The following is an 18,992-nucleotide window of genomic DNA, read 5'->3' on the forward strand; positions in this document are numbered from 1 at the left end:
GCGGCGGGCGCCAACGGCGCGCGAGCGTGTGCCTCGCGCGTCGCCTCGGGGCTGAAATACGAAAAAACCAAACGCGCCAAAAGCTGAAGTTTTCCCGCTCGAGCGCGCGATCGACGCGCGCGACCGATTGGCTCGCTGACGCGGCGACGCCGACCGGCGCGCGCCGAACACGGTGCCGACCGCGCGCGGCTGATGAAAATCTGATCCTCTCCTAATCCGCGCACCGGCGACGCATCGCCACTACTCACGCGCCGCGCGCGCACGAGGTCGGCGCACGCGCACGGGTCGAGAGACGACGACGACGACGACATGAGCGTCACGAAAGACATCCTCGCGTCCGGGTGCGTCTCCGCGCTCGCCGCCTTCGTTCGTCGTCGTCCGCGCGCGTCGCCGCCGTCGCGCGCGGCGCGAGCGGACGTCCGTCCATCCGTCCATCTTGCAACGTTTTTTTGGTCACACGCGCTTCGTCTCATCGCATCTCGCGTCGACGTCGACGACGGCGTCCTCGCCGCCGTCGCGACCGTCCCCGTCCATCGCGCGCTGACTGACGATCCATCCCGCGCGCCCCTCGCGATCGTCGTCGAATCGAATCGAATCGAATCGAATCGAATCGAATCGAATCCCTTCGCAGCCTCCGGAGCGTGTTGGACAGCCCCGGGCATCGCCTCCACACGACGCGCGAGCGAGGCGAGCGTCACCTGATGAGGAGTTCCGCACCGTCGTTCACCGCGCACAGCGCCGCGCGCGAGCAGAGCGACCTGCAGAAGACGCTGATCAAATCCGCGAAGGACGTCTTCGCGGGCACGTGCGGCGGGATCACGGTGACGCTCCTGGGGCACCCGTTCGACACCGTCAAGGTGCTGCTCCAGACGCAGCCGGCGAAGAACCCGATCTATAGCGGCCCGATCGACGCGGCGACGAAAGTGATCAAAGCCGAGGGGTTCGGGGGTCTGTACAAGGGCGTGACGTCGCCGCTCGCGGGGCAGATGTTCTTCCGCGCCGGTCTGTTCTTCGGGTACGCGCGCGCGAAGGAGGTGGTCGGCGTCTCGCCGGACGATCCGTTGAGTTACTTCAAAGCCGGCTCGCTCGCGTGGCTCGCGGGGACGATGTTCGAGTCGCCGATCGACCTGTTCAAATCGCAGTGGCAGACGCAGCTGATCAAGGCGAAGCAGAACCCTAACTACAAGCCGCCGTACGCGACGGTCGCGGAGTGCGTCAAGGCGTCGTTCAAGTACAGCGGCATACGAGGGCCGTACCAGGCGTTGGGGGCGACGATGACGAGGAACCTTCCGGCGGGGGCGATTTACTTTGGCGTCTTCGAGGTGCGTTCTATACACTGGTCCCCATACGACCCCGTTCGCGTGGTGAACGCCGTTTCTTAAGGACTTTTCCCGGCGTCTCCCTCCGCCCATCCCTTGCGTTCAACCCATCCCTTGCGTTCAATCCCCGCCATCGACGTCTTTCGACTCCATCTGACGCCTTTCAACTCCACCCCGACGTCGCTTTGTATGGAACGACTCTGAGAACACGAAAAACTGGTTCGCCGCGCGGAACGAAAGCGGCGTGGCGAAGGACTGGCAGATCATGTTCGCGGGCGGGTTCGGCGGGTTCTTGTACTGGTCTCTGTTCTACCCCGTCGACGTCATCAAGTCCGCGATGATGACGGATTCCATAAACCCGGCGGAGAGGCAGTACAAGGGGTTCCTAGACGCGGCGAAGAAACTGCACGCGCAAGGGGGGACGAGACGGCTGTACGCTGGTCTCGTGCCGTGCTTACTGCGCGCGTCCCCGGCGAACGCGGGGATGTTGTTCACGGTGGACAAGATCAAACAGATGTTGGACGCGTGATGGGGTGGAGGGGTGGGGGGGGGGGAAGCGAAGCGAAGCGAAGCGAAGCGAGATCTACGAGAGCGAGAGCGGACGCCGCGTCGTTCAATTTTTTACGTACCACTACAACGTCAGCTCCTCGCCGGAGACCACCACGCCGTCCGAGTCCGCGTATATCCAGTCCCCCGGGGACACGGTCACGCCCGCGAACGACACGTCGACGTCGCGCAACCCCGGGTCTCTCTTCGACGACGGCACCGGGTGCGCCGCGATCGCTTTCACGCCGACGCGGCACCGGCCCACGTCGTCCACGTCGCGCACGCAGCCGTTGACGACGACCCCGCTCCATCCGTTCTTCGCCGCGAGCGCGGCGAGGTTGTCCCCCATCAGCGCGCACCGCGTGGAGCCTCCGCCGTCGACGACGAGGACGCGCCCGTCGCCGGGCTCGTTGAGCGCCGCGCGCACGAGCGGGTTGTTCTCATGGCAGCGTATCGTGGACGCGCGGCCGGCAAACTTTTTCAATCCTCCGAAATCTTTGAAGTACCCCGCGGTCATGACGCGGAGCTTCCGCGTCGCGATCACGTCCATCGGCTCCGGGCCGAAGTGCTTGTCCACGTACTCGGACGTCCCCGCGCGCGAGGGGTCGTACCCGAACGTCGGGTCCGCGCCGTGGCCGCAGCGGACGACGACGCGCGAGTGCGCCCCTCCGAACGGAGGCGGACGCGGGCTGGGGGCGACGCCGCGGCCGCACGACGACGACGACGTCGACGTCGACGGAAGCGCGGCGGAGGACGCGGCGAGGAACGAAGGCGCGCGCGCGGAAGCGCGCGCGAGCGCGAGGAGCTTCGTCCGCGCGGACATCCCCGCGCGGCGTCGCGTCGCGACGCGACGCGTGCGGCGCGCGAGACGAACTGGCGTCCGACGATGTTCTGAATGATCGACGAGAGACGCGAGCGGGCGAGGACAGTCTAGTTTTCGCTCTCCGGAGCGACCGTCGTCGAGTCGGCGCGCGGACGGAGTGTGCGCGCACGCGGTCTAGCTAGTCGTCGTCCGCCCTCGACCTAATGATGAATGACGACGCTATCGCGCTATCGCTAGTATCGCTATGCCTGAGACGCCGCCGTCGCCGTGAACCGCGTCGCCCCCGACCCGACGTGCAGGACGTTCAGCGCGCTCAGGGTCGTTCCATACAAAGCGATGGCGGGGTGGTGTTGAAAGGCGTCAGTTGAAGTTGAAAGGCGTCGAGGGTGGGGATTGTGAGCGAAGGGTGGGCGGAGAGAGACGCCGGGCAAAGTCCTTAAGGAACGGCGTTGGCGTTCACCACGCCGACGGGGTCGTATGGGGACCAGTGTATAGAACGCACCTCATCATGTCCTCGAGCTCGGCGTCGGAGTCGTACGGCGTCGAGAGGAACCCGTCGAATTTCGGCACCGCGTCCTGTCGTGAGGGCGGGAGGAGTCGAAAGGCGTCGGTCGACGTCGTGAGGCGTCGAGGTCGGGCGTCGAAAGGGTCGAGGGGCGATGGGCGGAGAGACGCGCCGGGAGAGAAATTCCTTAAGGAACGGCGTTCACCGCGCCGACGCGGTCGTATGGGGACCAGTGTGGTAATAGAACGCGCCTGCCCGTCCTTCGCCGCGTTCGCGTCGCGAAGACACAGCACCGTGGACTTCCGCTCCCGGCACTTCGCGCCTCTCGAGTCCACGTCCACGAGCTCGACGCGCAGCTTCGCGAGGAACGATTTGATCGCGTCTCCGTCGCCGCGGAGGATCAGGTACGCGCCGTCGACGCGCCCCGCGGGGAAGCCGCCGCCTGCGTGGGTGAAGCGATCGGTCAGTCGAACGTCTTACCGGTCAAACGTTGAAAGGGAAGCGCGGGTGAAGAGTGACGACGGGAAAAGTCCTTAAGGAACGGCGTGCACCACGCGAACGGGGTCGTATGGGAAGCAGTCTCACCGCCGCCGCCGCCGCCGGACGGGTCGCGCGCGAACAGACGCGCGGAGAGCCCTCCGACCGCCGCCCACTTCTTCAGCTTCTTCACGTACCCGCTCGAGTCGTTCATGTGGTCGATCTTCACGACCGCGACCTGACACCCGTCGTCGTCGCCGCCGCCGCCGCCCGCGTCCGCCGCCGCCGCCGCCGCCGCCGCCGCCGCCGCCGCGTCCGCCGCCGCCGCCGCCGCGAGGTCGCTCGCCTCCTGCGTCAGCTCCATGAGGCACTCGCCGCCGTCCTCGCCGAGCGCGGTCGTCCTCGACGCCGCGAGCGCTCTCAGCCTCGCGAGCGCGCTCGCGGCGACGTCGCGAGGGAGCGCGCTCGACGAGCAATCCAACTCGAGCTCGGGCGCCGCGCGCGGGTACTCCGACGGCAGCGTCGCGCGGAGGACGACGACGCCGCCGTCGAATCGATCGTCGTCCACGCCGTCGCCGTCGCCGTCGCGACGACGAGCGCGTCGCACCGGGATCGTCAGCGTCGCGCGCGGCCGCGGCAGCGCCGCGAGCGCGTCGTCGCTCGGCGTCTCGCCCGCGCCGTCGTCCCACGCGTCGAGGAGCGTTCGCGCGTCGGCGTTCGCGTCGACGTCGGAACGTGTCATCGCGATCTCCGCCCCCGCCGCGGTCGCGGGCGCGTCGTCGGGGTACATCGCCGCGAGGCACTCCAGCTCCATGAGTTGCCGCGACAGCGTCTCCATCGCGCGCGGTGGGGCGGCGCGCGCGCGATGGAGACGCTGGCGCGTGGCCGGGGCGCGCGCGAGGACGACACTGCGAACACGCGAGGGCGACGGCGTTTTAAAAGGACGACGGATGCAGGGTGAACGCACATGGTTTCCAGGGTCAAGCACGTGGTTTCCAAGGTCAAGGAGTTCGTTGAAAGGGTTCGGTGATATTCTCGTTTCCCGAACTACCGGCCGACTCTCCCTACCTGTCGAAACCCGGCGGCGAACGATCGAGCGACGAACGCGGCGGACGGCGCGGACGCGCCTCGGCGCCGATCGGCGGGACGCGCTCGCGCGGCGGCCGCGATCGGGTCGACGCGCGCGAGATCGCGCGAGAGGTGGGGGGCGGGGGCTCGAGTCCGCGAGCGATGGTCGTTCGGACGCGCGCGCGCGCCGCGGGGCACGTGTACGAACATCGTCAGCGGGATACGCACGTATCTAATGGCCCTTTCACCGAACAAAGAGGTCCATTTAGAGGACGCGCGGGCGACGCGCGCGCGCGCGAGATGAACGGCGAGGACCCCCGCGGCGGTGGCGGGGGAAGAACGTCCGTCCCCGGACGGATCTCGTTCGACGACCCGGAGGAGCTCCCGCCGCCGTCGCGCGAGCGACGGAGCCTGCGGAGTTCCGCCGGCCTCGGGGACGCGTCCGCGGAGGAGGATTCGCCACCGAATTTTAGAAATCGCAGCGGACGCTCGTCCGCGACGGACAGCGGCGCGACGAGCGGCGATGACGGCGACGTCGTCGCGCCGGTGAACCGCCACAGGCGCCCGGTGAGGCATAAGTCCTTCGGGCACATGCTCCAGGGGATGCAGAAGCACGGGACCGCGCAGGCGGGGGAGAGATACCGCCAGACGCGGAAGAAACTGAGCGCGTCGCAGTTCCGCAGCGAGAAGACGCTGTCGACGGGCGCGGACGAGAGCGACGAGTCCTCGAGAGGGTCGAGAGCGAGGCGCTCGAAGGCGTCGAATATCCCGCTGAACCCGCTGTACGTGTGGTCGAACCCCGAAGACGAGCCGGACGGGATCCCGAGAGCGCTCGGGCTTCGAGCCGTGGACCCGAGGGCGTCGAATTGGACAAAGTTCAAGCGTTGGTTCGACACCGCGCACGTGTTAGACTTCGAGAGCGAGTTCAACCGGAACTGGGACGTCCTCACCGCCGTGATGCTCGTCTTCGTCGCGATCGTGACGCCGTTCGAGCTCGGGTTCTTAGAGACGGAGGTGAGGACCGCCGGGGGGATCTTTTTGTTCACGCTGAACCGAATCGTCGACTTCGTCTTCTTTCTGGACATCATCGTGAGCTGCTCGACCGCGTACGTGGACAAGCGAGGGACGAAGATATTCTCGCGCTTCATGATCATGAAGAACTACGCCAAATCGTGGATGGCGGTCGACGTCGTATCGATCGCGCCCATGGACACCGTGAACGTGATTTTGGAATCGCAGGGAAAGAGCGGGACGGATAACCTGAAGGCGATTCGGTTCGTGCGTCTGCTGAGGCTGCTGAAGATGCTGCGCATCCTGCGCGGGCTCCGGATCTTCAAGCGCTGGAAGTCCCGCCTCGCGATCAACTACGCCGTCTTGTCGTTGCAGAAGTACTTTCTCACCCTCGTCCTCGCCTCGCACTGGCTCGGGTGCACGCTCATGCTCGTGCACAGCATCTTGAAGGACGACTGCGCGGACGTCGCCGACGACATGACGAAGTGCACGTTTCTGTACGCGTACGACGACGGATCTATGGTCACCGCGGGCGTCGGCCCACAGTACGGGTTCTCGCTCTACTTCGCGACCGGGACGATCATGGGGATGCCGCTCGGGGACGTTTCGCCGGTTCGCGACGAGGAGCGGACGTATTTCATCTTTTGCCAAACCGTCGCGGGTCTCGTGAACGCGTACTTGCTCGGCGGGATGGTGTCTTCGATCGCGGCGCTGCAGGCGAGAAACCAGACGTTCTACAACGCGATGGATAACCTGAACCGGTTCTTGAAAGAGAAGCGGTTGACCGCGAAGAACCCTCGTCTGTGCGAGCGCCTGCGGTCGTACTACATCTTCCGGCACCGCGAAAACGACGGCGACGGGTGGAAGGACATCGTGAACCGAACGTCTCGAGAGATGCAAGGCGAGGTCGTCCAGGAGTTACACAACGAGTGGCTCTCGAACGTTACGTACTTCCACGGCGTCGACGTGGACGGCGTCCCGTGGGCCGTGGACGAGGACTTCAAGCTGAATCTCTCGCTCACGATGTCAATCGACATCGTCGCGCCGCTAGAAGCCGTGTTCAAAGAAGACTCCCCGATCGACAAGCTGTACGTCATCCAGCAGGGCCTCGTCGGCGTGCACAACAGGGTCTTACATCGCGGGCAACCGTTCGGGGAGGACGTGCTCGTGTACTACAAAGAGACGGTGGAAGACCTGGACGAGATGTTCGAGGCGACCGGACGACGCTTCGTGTCGCGACCCAACAGCCGCGGGTACAGAGCGACGGCGCTGACGAATTTGATCTGCATGGCGTTCCCCGGGGAGGCCATACACAGCCTCCTTGCGAAGCCGAAGTACGAGTACGTCCGAGATCAAGTGCGACGGAAGATGTTTAGATGGCAGGTGAAGCACATCTGGCTGAACATGATGCGCACCATGCACAAGGCGGTCGCGGCGGAGACGTACGCCGACGGCGTGCAAATCTTATTAGAAGAGTTTGGCGAGGAGACGCTCGAACGGCTGCCGATCATAACGTTTCACTACATGCGCCTGCGCGAACTCGAGGGCGACGGCGTCGTGAAAGTCGTCCGGCTGTTCCGCAAGATGTCGAACCGGAAGTCGTTCGTCGAGGCCGTGAAGGGGTTGGTCGAGCGCCGGCGAAGGATAAACTCGCTGATCGCCGTGCGCAAGGAGCTGCGCGATTTTTTGGAGCCGCTGGAGGCGATGCGGCACGCGAACGATCTCATCGCGCAGGGAGTGACGATTCGAACGGTGAAGAGTTTCGGCACGATGGAGCTCGTCGCGAGCGGGATCCCGGTCTTGCTCGCGAAGCGGATATACAACAAGGCGAGGACGTTGCCGGACGCGGGCGACGCCGTGGAGGAGCTCGACGGCGTCGTCGTGGATCTACGCTTCGTGCACGACGAGAAGGTCAAGCGCGAGCTCGCGGAGATGGAGGAGCAGGAGAATTACCTTCGCGACAGGAAGAAGCTTCTGGCGGAGGCGAAAGAGCCGCCCGTGCTCAGCGGCGGGTTCGCGAGGGCGATGGCCGGCGGCGGCGCGAAGAAGGAAGATTCCAGCGCGTCGGCGACGGGTACGGCCGGGCGGGCGTCGCCGTCGCCGAAGAAAGCCGACGCGCGGGTTTCGGGGACGTTCTCGTGACCGGCGTCGTCGTGATGAGGAGGAAAGAAGGGCGTCGGCGACGGGCGGGGGGTCGATCGCGGAGGCGATCCCCGCCCGGATTTGGTGTTCATCAGTGTTCGAGGCGGAAGACAAGCGAGGCTGCGGAGAAAGAAAGTCCGATAGATAATTTTTAGAACAAGTTGACGAACGTGACGACGAGTCGAGCGGCAGCGCGCAGAAGCGCGCGCGCGGGGGATGACGACCGCGGCCGCGGAAGGGCGCGAATCGCCGTCGCGCGCGCCGGCGACGTGCCGGCACTGGCTTCGAGCGCGGGCGTGCCTCTACGGCGACTCGTGCAAGTTCGCGCATCCGCCGGACGACGCGGCGCGCTCGTCGGTCGACGACGTCGAATCTTGTCGGCGACCGAACGGCGACGGCGACGGCTCGACGCGCCGCCGCCGCCGCCGCTCGCGCGTGCGCAAGCGCGGGAAGTGCGGGTTCATGCGCCGCTTCCTGCTGGACACGTACGGCGTCGAGACGCTCCAGAGCGGCGTCGTCGTGGACGTCGGCGGCGGGAGAGGCGAGCTCTCGTTCGAGCTCGAGAACCTGAACGACGTGCGATGCGTCGTCGTGGATCCGCAGCCGCTGAAGGTCTCGCGCCTCGAAGCGAAGCTTCGCGGCGGTTGGTACCACCGTACGGCGCCGCTGCAGCGATACAACACGCGCGACGCGGAGGGGACCGCGCGAGACGGGGACGAGGGCGGCGACGACGACCGAACCGGCGCCGGCGCCGGCGCCGCCGCGCGGCGGCCGGCGCACTGGCGCCTGCTGTGGTCGCCGAGCCTCTGGTCCGGCGACGTCGGCCCGACGCGGACGTCGGTGTACCGCGCGTGGGCGGCGGCGAGGACGGTCCGGTTCTTCGAGTCCGGGTCGGGGAAGGAGACGCGAGCCGCCGCCGCCGCCGGCGGCGGCGGCGGCGCGCACGACGCGAGCTCCGCGCTCGTCTCCCGCGCGCTGAAACGCCTCGACGACGCCGACGTCGACGTCGAGACGGCGCGACCGCGGCGGCCGAACGACGACACCGACGCCGCCGCCGACGACGACGAACGCTGCGAGTGCGGCGGGCGCGACGACCCCTCGACGACGCCCGAGGGCGTTCGCCCGCGCGACGAAGTCCTTAAGGAACGGCGTTCACCACGCGAACGCGGTCGTATGGGAACCAGTCACGACGACGCCGCCGCCGCGTGCGACGCGTTCCCCCCCGACGCCGCGTGCGACGCGTTCCCCCCCGACGCCGCGACCGTCGCCGCCGCGCTCGCGTCGTGCTCCATCCTCGTCGGCATGCACCCCGACCAGGCCACGGAGTGGATCGTGGACTACGCGCTGGAGCACCGGAAACCGTTCGCGGTCGTGCCGTGCTGCGTGTGTCCGACGGCGTTTCCGCGCCGACGCACATCCGCGGGCGGCGCCGTGATCACGCACGACGATTTCGTTGCGTATCTGACGCGCAAGGGCGAGGACGGGGAGATCGCGAGCGCGAGGTTGGGGTTCGAGGGGAAGGATGTCGTCGTGTACTCGACGTACGGGCGGCGGGGCGGGCGCGAGGACAGCGCGCGCTCGCAGCGCGGCGGGTAGTCTAGCTGCTAGAATGATAAAAACACGCATCTCACAGCACTGCGCGCGGGCTGCATTTTCGTCACTCGCGGTACGAATCGCGCGGGGCGCGGCGCGCGATCGCCACTGCAGCAGCGCGACGCGACCGCACATCGCGCCCCGCGCGTTTCCTTCCCCCCCTCGCACTCGCGGAAGAGCGCGTCCGCGCGGACGCGCGCGCTCGGACCGTCGCCGCCTCCCTCCTCGAGCGCGATCGATCGATGGCGGGCGGGTCGTCGCAGCTCCTCGTCTCCGGCCTGCCGCCGATCAGCGCGGACGACTTCAGCCAGCTCTTCTCGCAGTCCGGATGCGTCTCGTCCAGGCTCGGGGTGGATAACTCCGGAATGTGCGTGCGCGGTCGTCCTCGCGTCGCCGTCGATCGCCCTCGCCCCGCGTCGCCGTCGATCGCCGTCGATCGCGGCCGCCGCCCCCGAACCGTCGGTCCGCCCCGTTTTCCGACGCGCTTCTCGGCGCCTGCTCGATCGATCGGATCGTCGTCGCCCTCCGAGCGCGTCGCGCGATCGCGCTGACGACGTCGCCTCCTCTCCTCCGTCGCAGGCAAGTCGGGTACGTGGACTTCCCCGACGAAGCGAGCGCGATGACGGCGCGGAACTTTTACGCGGGGTGGAAGCTCCCGGGGCAGACGGGCGCCGGGATCTCGCTCGAGGTGCGCGACGCGACGAGAGCGAGCGACGCGCTCTTCGCGCTCATCGAGTTTATTTCATGATTAACCCTAACCGACGCCGCCGACGCCGACGTCGTCGGCCGCGGTCGTCGCGCCCGCCCCCCGTCTCCCCTTCGTCGCGACATTCCATCTCGATCCGTCGACTGACGTCGCGGTCTTCTCCTCTCTTCGTGGGGCTCCCTCCTCGCGCGCGTCGCAGCTCGTGTCGACGTACCAGCCGCAGGGTGGCGGGATGGGCGGGTTGGGCGACGTCCCCGCCGCGAAACGCGGCCGCTCGGATTACGAGCAGACGGGCGGCGTCGTCCAAGGAGGCGGGGGCGGGGGTGGGTGGGGCCACGGCGCGAGAGGCGGCGGCGGCAGCGGCGGGATGGACAGCTACGGCGGCGGCGGGATGATGGGCGGGCAGCAGCAACAGCAGCAGCAGCAGATGGGGGGAGGCGGGAACTGGAACCAACAGGGCGGCGGCGGCGGCGGCGGCATGCAGCAGCAGCAGCAGCAGCCCATGGGCGGCGGGCAGCAGATGGGCGGCGGCGGCGGCGGCGGCATGGGCGGCGGCGGGCAACTCATGGGAGGCGGCGGGCAGCAGATGGGCGGCGCCGGGATGATGCAAGGCGGCCCCGGCCCGCCGATGGCGATGGGTCAGCAGGGCGGCGGCGGGATGGGAATGATGCAGGGCGGCGGCGGCGGCGGCGGCGGAGGGCGGATGATGCAGGGCGGCGGCGGCGGCGGCCCGTCGCCGATGCCGCCGCTGCCTCCGATGCCTGGGATGATGCGTCCAGGACCCGGCCCCGGACCGGGACCGGGAAGCATGGGCATGGGCATGGGCCCCGGCCCCGGCCCGGGCCCGGGCCCCGGACCGGGACCGATGGGCCCCGGCCCCGGCCCCGGCCCCCGCCGCGGACCGCCGCTCCCGCGCGACGCGTCCCCGACGCTCTACATCGAGGGCGTCCCGCACGACGCGACCGTGCGCGAGATCGCGCACATCTTCCGCCCGTTCGACGGGTTCCAATCCACCAGGCTCGTGAAGAAGGAGAACGTGCGCGGGCCGCTGTGTTTCGCGGAGTTCGCCGGCGCCGACCTCGCGTTCGCCGCGTTGAACACGCTGCAAGGGTACGTCCTGGACCGCGACGACCCGAAGAGCCCGGCGCTGAGGATCGTCTTCGCGAAGAGCAAGGGGCGCGTGCCGCCTGGGAAGGGAGGGCCGGGGGGCGGCGGCGCGGGAGATCGCGGGGGGCGGCGGTGAGGTGAGGGCGTCGTCGCGAGCGGGCGACGGGCGGTTTCGTAATTTGAGACGCGGCGGCGCGGCGCGGCGCGGCGGCGCGGCGCGGCGCGGCGTCGAGTCGAGTCGTTCGTCGTCGAAAGTCTCACACATTTAATTTAAAATCATGAGCTTGCTAAAACCGGCTGGCTGCTATTACATATGCGTTGCGCGTGAGCGTGCCGCGGCGCGTAATAAAACGTCGCGTCGCGTCGTTTCTTATGTGTCAAAAATCAGATCATCCGTCGTCGTCGAATCGCAAACGACTCGTCGGTCTCGTCGTCGCAGAAGACTCACGCCGCGGTCGCCTTCTCGCCCTGCTTGAAGTCGACGTCCACGTCGCGCGCGGACCCGACGCCAAACTTCACGGAGATGTCCACCGACGGCCTTAACGCGCAGCAGTTGGCGATCGCGATGTGCGCCGGGTTGGACAGAAACTTCGACTTGATCTCCTCGTCAATCCCGGAGCCGTTGTCCACGGAGACGTACGCCTGCTGCTCGAGGTTGTAATCGAACCGCGGCGCCCACTTCCGCGAACCCAGACGCGCGGTGTACGAGCAGTTGTCGACCATGAAAGCCACCCCGCGCGCGTGCATGTACGGGTTCAACGAGTCCACCGCCTCGATCACGGACTCGTTGCACACCTCGGAGAACGAGTGCCCCTTCTCGCGAAGCGTGTCGATCTGCGCCATCATGCACGCGCAGTACACGCCCGCGGTGAACGCGTTGAGGGGGATGTCCTCCTCGACGCGCTCCGCGCGGACCTTCTCGCCAACCTTCCACATCGCGGACGTGCCAACCTTCCCCATCGGGAACTGGTCGAATCGCTCCACCGCCATGACGACGCTGCGAATCTCGTTCGTGCTCTGCACCTCCTCGTAGCACTCGTAGAGGATGTCCTTCGTCGGCATGTACGATGCGCTGTACGCCCGCATGAACTCGTCCTTGTCCTCCACAGCCTCGTACACCGCCTTGATGCCCTGCGTGGAGATGATCTTCGTGATCGGCCCGGTGATGCACTCCACCGTGTTCTTAAACGCGTCCTCCGGGGACATGCCCTCCTTGGTGTACCGGCGGTAGAGCGATTCGACGATGCCGTGCACCCCGCCGAGCAGGATGCCGCGCTCGCCGAAAATATCCGAGCGGTACTCCATCTCGAGCGTCGTCGCGAACGTGAACGGCGACCCGACCGCGATGGACCAGCCCAGGGCGATGTCCGTCGCGTTCCCCGTCGCGTCCTGGTGGACGGCGAACGACGCGTTGATGCCCGAGCCGCCAACCTCCTTGCCTTGCTCGTAGAGACGACGCACGGACGGGCCCATGCCCTTCGGCGCGACGAGGACGACGTTGATGTCCTCGCGGAAGGTGGTGCCGTCGGAGTTCATGACGCCGAGGAGGAAGCCGTGGGAGAGGCCGAGCGTGGCGCCGGGCTTCATCGCCGCGAGGATGCGCGGGTACATCTTCGCCTGCGCGGCGTCGGAGATGAGGAGCATCACGAGGTCCGACTTGGCGATGACGTCGAAGGTCTCGCCGAGGGTGCCGTCCTCCTCGGTGAAGCCGCACTTGCGCGCTTCGTCGTTGGACGAGGACGTCGGGCGGAGGCCGATGCACACTTTCGTGTCCATGCCCGCCTCCGCGAGGGAGTCCCTGAAGTTCTGCGCTTGCGCGGGGGCTTGCGATCCCCAGCCGATGACGCCGATGGTGTTGATGCCCTTGAGCGCCTCCGGAAGCTTCTCGAAGAGGTGCCTTCCGCCCTTGACGATGTACTCGCCCTCGCCCGCGACGTCGACGAGCTCCTTCTCGAACACCTTGGTGTTGATGTCGAGCTCGGGGGTGGACGTCTTCGCGGTCGCGGCGGCGACGACGCGGCGCGCGAGCTTGAGGGGTTTCCCGGCGTAGGGTTTAGCGGACGCGACGGACTTGCGCGCGGAGAGCGCGGAGGCGCGCGCGGACGCGGCGGTGGCCGCGGCGGACATCGCGGCGGTCGTGGCGGACATTATTTACGAAAACGAGCGTGACTCGAATGAACGCCGTCGGTGGACGTGCGTCGCTGAATGCGGTGGACGACGGCGGCGATTCCGTCGTTACGGAGAACTTCCGAAGCCGGGATCGAAAAGAACGGCGTCGTGAACCGTCGGTTATTCCGCATCAAGGGCCAGATTTCAGCGCGAACTGATTTCGCATAAGTCAACTTACGATTTTTACGCGCGAGCGTACGTAGCCCTAGTACGAAACGACGGATCGTATCGAAAAAGTCATCTACATCCGCGAGACTACAACTTCGCCGCCCCCACCCCCGCGCCCTCGCCTTGACACGTCACCACGACCTTCCCGATCGCCCTTCGCTCCGCGAGCGCTCGAAACGCCTCGCTCGCGTCGTCGAGCGCGAACGAGTGCGACACGCGCACGCGCAGCTTGCCCTCGCGCAGCAGCCGCGTCGTCTCCCTCGCCGACGCCTGAAACGTCGCCGGGTCGCCCGTCGCGTACGACCCCCAATACACGCCGTGCACGGTGACGTTCTTCACCAGCGGGACGTTCATCGCGAGCGTCGGGATCTCGCCGCTCGCGAACCCGATCACGAGAACCTGACCGCCCCACGCGACGCACTTGACGCCGCTCTTAAACGCGGCGCCGCCGACGTTGTCGAAGAAGACGTCCACGCCGCGTCGCGTCGCGGGCGCGAGCGCGGTCACCGCCTTCCTGAGCCCCGCGAACGCCGCCGAGGAGGAAGACGCGCCGCCGCCGCTGTCGCCGCCGCTCCCGCGCTCCTCCCCGCGCGGCGGCGTCCTCAGCGCGTCGCTGTCGAGGCAGTAGTCCGCGCCCGCGCTCGCGCACGCGTCGAGTTTTTCTTCACCTCGAGCGACGGCGATCACCGTCGCGCCCATCGCTTTCGCGATCTGCACCGCGGCCATCCCGACGCCGCCGCCCGCGCCCGTCACGAGCACGGTCTGGCCCGCGCGCAGACGCGCGCGGTGCGCGAGCGCGACGTGCGCGGTGCCGTACGCCACCGGAAACGCGGCGGCTGCGGAGAGGTCCACGCCGCTCGGCACCGCGAAGCACTGCGCGCTCGCGCGAGGGACGACCACCTCGGACGCCATCGCGCCGCCGCCGACGAGCACGCCGGCGACGGCGTCGCCGACTTTGAACGCGCTTGTTACGGCGTCGCCGACCTCGGTGATCACGCCGGAGAACTCGCCGCCCGGGGTGAACGGCAGCGGCGGGCGCTCTTGATACAGGCCGCGACACTGTAACAAATCTGCGAAGTTCAGCGCGGCCGCGTGGACGGCGACGCGGACGCCCTCGGGGGGGACGACGTCGACGCGAGGGACGTCGTCGACGCGAAGGACGCCATCAGATAGGCGCGTGGGGTCCCCGAGCTTGACGCAGCGCAGCGCGCGGACCATGACGACGCGCCGGCGCGCGCGTCGAGGACTGCCGCGACGAGTCGCGCGTTCGTCCGTCATTGGAAGCGACGACATGTACTTTATCCGAGACGTTTTATCCGAGACCGTTATCCGCCCGCCGCCGCGCCGTCTTCGAGCCGCCTCTCGTCTGTTTCGCTCGCTTCGGTAGTATTACATCTCGAGAACAACGCCTAGTTGTACTACAGTACGTCACGCTTCACGCTTCAACGCGCGACCCCACACGCGCACCCTCCATCGCGGCCGCCGTCACGTCACGGCGACGACGACTTCGTCGGCGACTCCGGCACTCGCACGCAGTAGTTCGTCTCCGGCTGCGGCAGCTGCTCCATCAGACGCATCAGCATCGCCTTCTCCTCCACGAACTGCTCGTCCTCCCGGTCGTTCTGAAAGTTCGCGAGGTATCCGATCATCTTCTCGCGGTTCTTCAACAAGATGGACAGCACCGCCGGCGGTTTGTTCGGGTTGGCGACGAAAACCTTGAAGACGTGAAACGCCTCGAACTGAATGCTCTGTCGACGGGAGAGGAGAGGCGAGGCGCGCGGGGGCGGCGGGGTCAGTCGCGGTCGGGCCGGTCGTGTCATCATTACATTTTGAAAGGCGAGCGAGGGCGTTCGAAAGGCACGGGCGAGGGCGACGAGAGAGAGAGAAGGAAGATGGACGGACGGGCGCGAGCGCGAACCTTGGCCTCGTCTCGCAGCAGGTTCATCATGAGGCACATGTTCTCGACGCTGCCGATGTATCGCATCATGCTCCCGACGTTCGCGCGGTCTAACAGCAGCTCGGACAACAACTTCAAGCTCTGCCGCCGCGTGACGTAGTTCCCGTTCTCGAGCATCGCGTTGAACTTCCCGAAGAAGCCGTCGAAGTGCTCGGAGAGAAACGTCGCGACGGCGCCCTTGTGCCGCGTGAGAATCTCTCGAAAGCTCGCCGCCGCATCCGACGCGATCTCAAACGTCGGCAGCTGCATGTACTCGAACATCTTCTCGAATTTCGCGTCGCGCAGCACCGCGGCGCACAGTCGCTCGTGCCGAACCGCCTCTCGCAGCATCGTCCCGAGCGTCAGCGCCGCGGACGCGTCGCCGCCGCCGCCGCCCTGGCCGTCCGCCTCCGCGCCCGCCAGCTCCGACGCGGTCGTCATCGTCCTCAGCAACTCCGGTCGCCGCTCTAGATACTCCACGAACGGGCACGGCGCGTCCTCGGGCTCGACGCGCATCAGCCCGTTGAACACCGCAGCGGCGTCTTTCCTCGTCTCGAAGTGGAGCGACGGCAGGGACGCGATGAGGACGCCGAGGAGGTCGCTCTTCGCCACCTCGCTCGCGAGCGTCGACTGCGTCGCGGGGTCGGGCGGCGCGTCCGTCTCGCCGAACATGATCGCGCGCATCTCGCCGAGGTACTTCGCGATGGCCTCTTGGTCCTGCAGTCGCGGGGGAGGAAGCGAGCGGGGGGGAAGGGGGCGGCGCGGAGGAGGAGGAGGGAGGGGGAAAGGTCAGCGAGGGGACGACGCGAGGGAACGATCGATCGACGCGAGAGAGCGAACGTTCATTATTCCGATCGTCCGAGCTCGCCCGGCCGCGGGCGAGGGGTCGGCGCGGGGACGGACGGGGACGCGCCTTCTCGCCGCCGCCGCCGCCGCCGAGGCTGTTCAGCGAGTTCAGGAGCTTCACCGCGAGCTCCGCGGGCGTGCGCTTCTTCTTCGCGAAGACCCCCATCGCGAGGGCGTCTCGAGGCCGGCGTGGGGCGCGCCGATCTGGCCGCCGTTCGACTCGTGACACACTTTCGTCATGGGGTGCCCTAAGTTCGTTACGTGCCCTAAGTTCGTTCTGTAGCTCTCGATTCGCGATCAAATATCGAGTCGCGATCAAATATTCGCGATGAAATGTCGACATTCGCGATGAAATGTCGACATTCGCGATCAACCGTTGCCGCCCGGCCGGCCATCGCGCGCGCGGCGGTCAACAAACGGCACCCGCCAGATCGATCGACGGTCGACCGCCGTCCAGTCCTTCCTCGCGCGGCCGCACGCACGCGCGCGGGGTCGGCGCGCCCCGATCGCGACCGCGCGGAAGACCCGGAGGAGTCTCGTCCCGCCCCGCACCCCCTCGCGGCGTCGCGCGTCGTCCGCGCCGTCGTCCACACCATGGCGCCGATAACGCTGGAGATGATCCGACGCAGGGCGGAGCACAACGAGGGCATGGTCTCGAACCTCGAGGAAGTCTCCCTGCATCAGCAAGAGATCGAGCGCATCGAGGCGTTGGGGCACGTATGCCGCCACCTGAAGATCCTGTACATGCAAAACAACCTCGTGAGCAAGCTGGAGAACCTCCACCGCCTCAAGGAGCTGGAGTACGCCAACTTCGCGGTGAACAACATCTCTAAGATCGAAAACTTACAACGCTGCGAGTCTCTCGTCAAGCTCGACCTGACGGTGAACTTCATCGCGAAGGCGAGTCTGCTGACCGTGCACACGCTCGAGGCGAACTATCAGCTCGAGGATCTGTACCTCATGGGGAACCCGTGCGCGGACTTTAGCGGGTACAGGGCGTTCGTCGTCGCGACGCTCCCGGGGATAAAAAAACTCGATGGCAAAGCCATCACGCCGAGCGAACGCATCCTCGCCGAGCAGGACCTCCCGAGGATCACCGCGCAGCTCATGAAAGAGCTGCGAGAGGAGGGCGTGGACATCGAGGAAGCGATGAAGGTGTCGGACGCGCGGGACCTCGCGCCGGACGAGGACGACGTCGCCGCGATCGCGGAGATGCCGGAGGACGAGCGCCCGTGGTGCGCGGCGACGAGAGTCGCGGAGCAACGCGAGACGGCGCGTCAGCGCGAAGAGAACGAGAGGAAGAAGAAGGAGCACCACGACCGGTACTTCAACATCGACGGCACGAAGAAGGTGGAGCGCCGCGCGGGGTTCCCGGAGTTGCCGGAAGATTACGACGTCGACGACGTCAAGCAGTGCAACGAGTCCGGCGCTGAGTTCCGACTGGACGATTCCGAGGACGGCGCCTCCGTCGTGCTCGACGTCAAGGTGGGGAAGTACATGGACACGAGCCTCATGGACGTGGACGTCCAGACGCGTCTCGTGCGCGTGCTCGTCAAGGGGAAGATGCTGTGTTTGGTGTTGCCCGAGGAAGTCAAGCCGGACGCGGCGTGCGCTCGGCGGAGTAAGACGACCGGGTCTCTCGTCGTGACGATGCCGAAGGCGCGACGGAGGGAGAAGGTTTGCTCGAAGGAGGAGGATTACGTCGTCGACGGCGTCGACGGCGTTGACGGCGGCGCTGGCGCGGGAGGGAAGAAGAAGAAGAAGGGCGGGAACCCCGCGAACCCCGGAACGGGGACGAAGAAGCTCGTGCGGGAGATGGGCGCGGTGAGCGTCCGAGGCATCGTGAGAGACGGCGAGAGCGGCAGCGCGTTCGACATGGTCGAGTCCGTGAGACAGGCCGCGCCCGCGTCGAGGGCGGAGCAGGTGGCGACGTACGGCAGCGACGACGACGACGAGCCGCCGCCGCTGTGACGCGCGACCGCCGCGGCCGGAGCCGGCTGGCGCGAGAATAAAATTAAAAATACTCGCATCAGATAGACCGACTACGACGGCGCCGACTCGATCGCGATCGACCACTTCGCCGGCCGCGCGGGCCGCCTCTCCCTCGACGCGTCGAGATGTCCGTCGCCGCGTCGCTCGCGCGCGTCCCCGCGGCCCGCGCGCCGCCGCGTCGCCGCCGCGTCGCATCGCGCGCGTCCTCGTCCTCGTCCTCGTCCTCGTCCCACGTCGCGTCCTCCTCGCCCGCCTCGGCCTCGGTCGTCGACGCGCGCGGGCGATCGACGGTCGCGTCCTCCGCGTCCGCGCGCGTCGCGGCGCTGACCGCGGCGGCGACGGCGACCGCGGCGCAGGCGGCGACGTCGGGCGAGTCGGTGTCTCAGGTCGCGACGTCCGACGCGTGGTTCGGGTGGGCGTTCATCCCCGGCGGCCCCGTGCTCGGTCCCGCGCTGCTCTGCGCGGGGTTCATTTTGCTGCAAGCTGCGTACGAGAAGGCGACGGGGACGGGGCCGAGCGGGAAGGGCGACGGGTCGAAGAAGCGATGAGCGGTGGGTATGGTACGTAGCCCTCGGAGCGACGAG

General features: G+C 67.4%; 12 protein-coding genes across 12 annotated transcripts; 7 read left to right on the forward strand and 5 right to left on the reverse strand.

Moving 5' to 3' along the window:
• The first annotated feature begins 687 nt into the window (after positions 1–687).
• Positions 688–1,965, forward strand: MICPUCDRAFT_52137 (uncharacterized protein). Its single transcript, XM_003062315.1, has 2 exons — positions 688–1,322; positions 1,525–1,965. The coding sequence occupies exons 1-2, from the start codon at positions 702–704 to the stop codon at positions 1,846–1,848; spliced, it is 945 nt and encodes a 314-aa protein (XP_003062361.1). The 5' UTR covers positions 688–701; the 3' UTR covers positions 1,849–1,965.
• Positions 1,930–2,688, reverse strand: MICPUCDRAFT_68621 (methyltransferase; the record flags this gene model as incomplete). Its single annotated transcript, XM_003062547.1, has 1 exon — positions 1,930–2,688. The coding sequence occupies one exon, from the start codon at positions 2,686–2,688 to the stop codon at positions 1,951–1,953; it is 738 nt and encodes a 245-aa protein (XP_003062593.1). The 3' UTR covers positions 1,930–1,950.
• Positions 2,689–2,864: 176 nt separating this feature from the next.
• On the forward strand, positions 2,865–3,730 carry MICPUCDRAFT_68622 (uncharacterized protein; the record flags this gene model as incomplete). The annotated part of the gene is made up of 2 exons (XM_003062316.1): positions 2,865–3,000; positions 3,191–3,730. Exon 2 carries the CDS (start codon positions 3,197–3,199, stop codon positions 3,728–3,730), a length of 534 nt encoding a protein of 177 aa, XP_003062362.1. The 5' UTR covers positions 2,865–3,000; positions 3,191–3,196.
• Positions 2,865–4,508, reverse strand: MICPUCDRAFT_52139 (uncharacterized protein; the record flags this gene model as incomplete). The annotated part of the gene is made up of 3 exons (XM_003062548.1): positions 2,865–3,000; positions 3,191–3,635; positions 3,674–4,508. 3 exons carry the CDS (start codon positions 4,506–4,508, stop codon positions 2,931–2,933), a joined length of 1,350 nt encoding a protein of 449 aa, XP_003062594.1. The 3' UTR covers positions 2,865–2,930.
• A 392-nt stretch (positions 4,509–4,900) lies between these two features.
• MICPUCDRAFT_68624 (voltage-gated ion channel superfamily) lies at positions 4,901–6,863 on the forward strand (the record flags this gene model as incomplete). The annotated part of the gene is made up of 1 exon (XM_003062317.1): positions 4,901–6,863. A coding segment is annotated over one exon (1,963 nt), but the record flags the coding sequence as incomplete, so codon positions are not given.
• Positions 6,864–8,107: 1,244 nt separating this feature from the next.
• On the forward strand, positions 8,108–9,487 carry MICPUCDRAFT_52141 (uncharacterized protein; the record flags this gene model as incomplete). Its single annotated transcript, XM_003062318.1, has 1 exon — positions 8,108–9,487. The coding sequence occupies one exon, from the start codon at positions 8,108–8,110 to the stop codon at positions 9,485–9,487; it is 1,380 nt and encodes a 459-aa protein (XP_003062364.1).
• Positions 9,488–11,067: 1,580 nt separating this feature from the next.
• On the forward strand, positions 11,068–11,388 carry MICPUCDRAFT_8595 (uncharacterized protein; the record flags this gene model as incomplete). Its single annotated transcript, XM_003062319.1, has 1 exon — positions 11,068–11,388. A coding segment is annotated over one exon (321 nt), but the record flags the coding sequence as incomplete, so codon positions are not given.
• Positions 11,389–11,543: 155 nt separating this feature from the next.
• On the reverse strand, positions 11,544–13,466 carry MICPUCDRAFT_49717 (uncharacterized protein). Its single transcript, XM_003062549.1, has one exon. The coding sequence runs from the start codon at positions 13,443–13,445 to the stop codon at positions 11,742–11,744; it is 1,704 nt and encodes a 567-aa protein (XP_003062595.1). The 5' UTR covers positions 13,446–13,466; the 3' UTR covers positions 11,544–11,741.
• A 300-nt stretch (positions 13,467–13,766) lies between these two features.
• MICPUCDRAFT_5435 (uncharacterized protein) lies at positions 13,767–14,756 on the reverse strand (the record flags this gene model as incomplete). Its single annotated transcript, XM_003062550.1, has 1 exon — positions 13,767–14,756. A coding segment is annotated over one exon (990 nt), but the record flags the coding sequence as incomplete, so codon positions are not given.
• Positions 14,757–15,118: 362 nt separating this feature from the next.
• On the reverse strand, positions 15,119–16,254 carry MICPUCDRAFT_48551 (uncharacterized protein; the record flags this gene model as incomplete). Its single annotated transcript, XM_003062551.1, has 2 exons — positions 15,119–15,382; positions 15,553–16,254. 2 exons carry the CDS (start codon positions 16,252–16,254, stop codon positions 15,125–15,127), a joined length of 960 nt encoding a protein of 319 aa, XP_003062597.1. The 3' UTR covers positions 15,119–15,124.
• A 756-nt stretch (positions 16,255–17,010) lies between these two features.
• On the forward strand, positions 17,011–18,078 carry MICPUCDRAFT_3042 (uncharacterized protein; the record flags this gene model as incomplete). The annotated part of the gene is made up of 1 exon (XM_003062320.1): positions 17,011–18,078. A coding segment is annotated over one exon (1,068 nt), but the record flags the coding sequence as incomplete, so codon positions are not given.
• Positions 18,079–18,533: 455 nt separating this feature from the next.
• MICPUCDRAFT_52147 (uncharacterized protein) lies at positions 18,534–18,956 on the forward strand (the record flags this gene model as incomplete). Its single annotated transcript, XM_003062321.1, has 1 exon — positions 18,534–18,956. One exon carries the CDS (start codon positions 18,534–18,536, stop codon positions 18,954–18,956), a length of 423 nt encoding a protein of 140 aa, XP_003062367.1.
• Between the last annotated feature and the right edge of the window lie 36 nt (positions 18,957–18,992).

This window comes from Micromonas pusilla (genome assembly GCF_000151265.4).
Source record: "Micromonas pusilla CCMP1545 genomic scaffold MICPUCscaffold_12, whole genome shotgun sequence".
Classification (NCBI taxonomy): Eukaryota; Viridiplantae; Chlorophyta; class Mamiellophyceae; order Mamiellales; family Mamiellaceae; genus Micromonas; species Micromonas pusilla.